General features: G+C 43.5%; 1 protein-coding gene across 3 annotated transcripts in view; it reads right to left on the bottom strand.

Moving 5' to 3' along the window:
* rgl2 (ral guanine nucleotide dissociation stimulator-like 2) overlaps positions 1 to 2,500 on the bottom strand; it is a 26,355-nt gene that overhangs the window by 8,062 nt on the left and 15,793 nt on the right. For all 3 annotated transcript variants that reach the window (XM_060862263.1, XM_060862262.1, XM_060862265.1), the window contains 2 exons: positions 1,439 to 1,542; positions 912 to 996 (listed from right to left, as the gene is read on the bottom strand). In XM_060862263.1, the coding sequence (XP_060718246.1) occupies positions 912 to 996; positions 1,439 to 1,542 (189 nt within the window). The remainder of the gene's footprint in view (positions 1 to 911; positions 997 to 1,438; positions 1,543 to 2,500) is intronic.

Raw genomic sequence — 2,500 nt, 5'->3', positions numbered from 1 at the left:
CGTCGCTGTCGGGCGGAAACCTCGTATGTCCAAATTTGGTCAGTTTCATATTTTTTCACATATCGATGCTATTGGTCAGTCCCCACGTGGGTCTGTTATTTTTACAAGTTATTAACCAATCTAAAGTCTTGAAAATAGCTTGAGTGCAAATCTCATAACTCCATTGGACACTTCAACTGTCCACCTCTTCCTCACTCCGTGGGAGAGCTTCGCGGCATATTTCTCCTCAAGAAGAGTCGCAACGAATCAACACGTCTTCTGAGGTAAATGTCTTCAAAACACTGGGCTCAAAGAAAAAAAAATCTTGACCCCCGCTAGTTCTGGTGCTCGTCTGAGGACAGGAATTTAGCGCAAGACAATCCACTGCAACGCGGACTAAACCCTGTGTACTGCAGATAAGGTACGGCGTTTTTTTAATTTCCTGAAAAATAACGGTTTTGGAGATACAAGGATTCCGTCTGACAGCGACAATATAATATTATTTACTGAATAAAGTCACTGTCACTCTGTGGTGGTTTTTTTTTTTTTTTTTTTTGCTCGATTGAAGTCCACACAGGAAGCTGAAGCCGTTGTTCCTGTCTACTGTTTTGTCGTTCGGTGAATCGATACAGAAAGTGACCACCGTATGCAAAAACCACTGCACAGTCAGCTCATAAATAACAGAGCTACTGACACATCAGGGTGTTTTTGAATCTGCTGATCGGTCCGCTGACACATCAGCATGTAAAAGCTTTTATTTTCTCTCCTGTTAGCGCTTTGATTAGCACAAAAGTCACCGTCGAGGCCTTTATCTGATCTGCCTGTTATTCATCCGCTCGTACGACGGATACGAGTACGTCATCCCTGAAGCGGCGGCGTACGATCGGTGTAACGTGTGAATGCGAGGCTTTGTGTCCGTGTCCATGACTCACTTCTTTGAGCAGCTCTCGGCTCTGCGAGTAATTGTCTTTCTCGGAGAAGATGGAGGCCAGTTCCTCATAGCGCTTCATCGCCTCCCTGTCGGTGTCACAACACACACAAACACACGCAGAATAAACATGAATCTTCCTGTTTCATTTCCTCTCAGCATTTAATATATTATTAAATAAATATAACACTCAGGGAGAACTTTGCAGTCAAATATTGCAGATAATTTGGGTTTGAAAGATTCTTATTCATTTTATATCAAATAATCCTGTATAAATATTCCCTTACATCCCTATCATCAGATTATATTCTAATAATTTATATTACATGAATATTATTAGATTTTAATAATTATAATCACTTATTTGTAATTATTATTATTTGAACCGCAAAGCTATTAACAAGGGTGCCAATAATTCTGGAGCTGGTGTAAAGCCTGTGAGAGCTCTTGAAAGTTTTAGCAGTTAAACTGTAGGTTTTAGAAGGTTTTTATAGTCCTGCAGCATGTGATGATCAGAGACGAGACACTCACCGGTCCGTCTCCTGCCACGTCTTCCTCAGCCTGTGAATGGGGTTACTCTGCAGCGCAGACACGATGGCGTACAAGGACGAGAAGTTCTTCCTGATTCTGCAAGCCTGCTCAGGAGACACAAAAAAAGACGGGACGTGGAGATTACGGGAGAATCCTCAGGACTCCAGGACCAGCACAAGAGCTTGTCATAGATTTATCACACTAACGTATCTATGGTGATTGATTTAAAGCGTGATGTCATATGATGAAGAGATCTTTCTGCTCAGAACATAATCATTAACACATGATCACAAACATTATCATTAACACATGATCACGAATGTTAGCTGTCTAGCTTGTTGCGAACAAAACGCAGGCTTCCGTAGAGGCTCCTGTGTTCGTTTTCACTCTATCGCTCAAGAGAATTGTCGTTTCTAACACACAGGTATGCGTTATCGTGTGAGACGCATCATCCCAGATCACATCACTAGTGCACTAAACAGTGTGTGAAAATAGTGTGCTGCTCACTGTTCCATTATACGGCCGAGTGACTTTTACGTAGTGCGACGGCTACATCGTTTTTGGGAGTTTATTTTATCACAAAACTCTCTCACTCTCATTCATTCATCTTCTACCGCTTATCCGAACTACCTCGGGTCACGGGGAGCCTGTGCCTATCTCAGGCGTCATCGGGCATCAAGGCAGGATACACCCTGGACGGAGTGCCAACCCATCACAGGGCACACACACACACTCTCATTCACTCACACAATCACACACTACGGACAATTTTCCAGAGATGCCAATCAACCTACCATGCGTGTCTTTGGACCGGGGGAGGAAACCGGAGTACCCGGAGGAAACCCCCGAGGCACGGGGAGAACATGCAAACTCCACACACACAAGGCGGAGGCGGGAATCGAACCCCCAACCCTGGAGGTGTGAGGAGAACGTGCTAACCACTAAGCCACCGTGACCCCCTTTATATTATTATCTCACAATAATAAAAAGATCCTTTGAGATTTCACAGAAATTCTACATCAGCTCTAAATCACTGGATTGACGATACGTTGTAAGATTTGA

This window comes from Tachysurus vachellii, chromosome 25, assembly GCF_030014155.1.
Source record: "Tachysurus vachellii isolate PV-2020 chromosome 25, HZAU_Pvac_v1, whole genome shotgun sequence".
In the NCBI taxonomy this organism is placed as follows: domain Eukaryota; kingdom Metazoa; phylum Chordata; class Actinopteri; order Siluriformes; family Bagridae; genus Tachysurus; species Tachysurus vachellii.
Note: the sequence above shows the minus strand (reverse complement) of the source record. Positions and strands in the feature narration are given on the sequence as shown.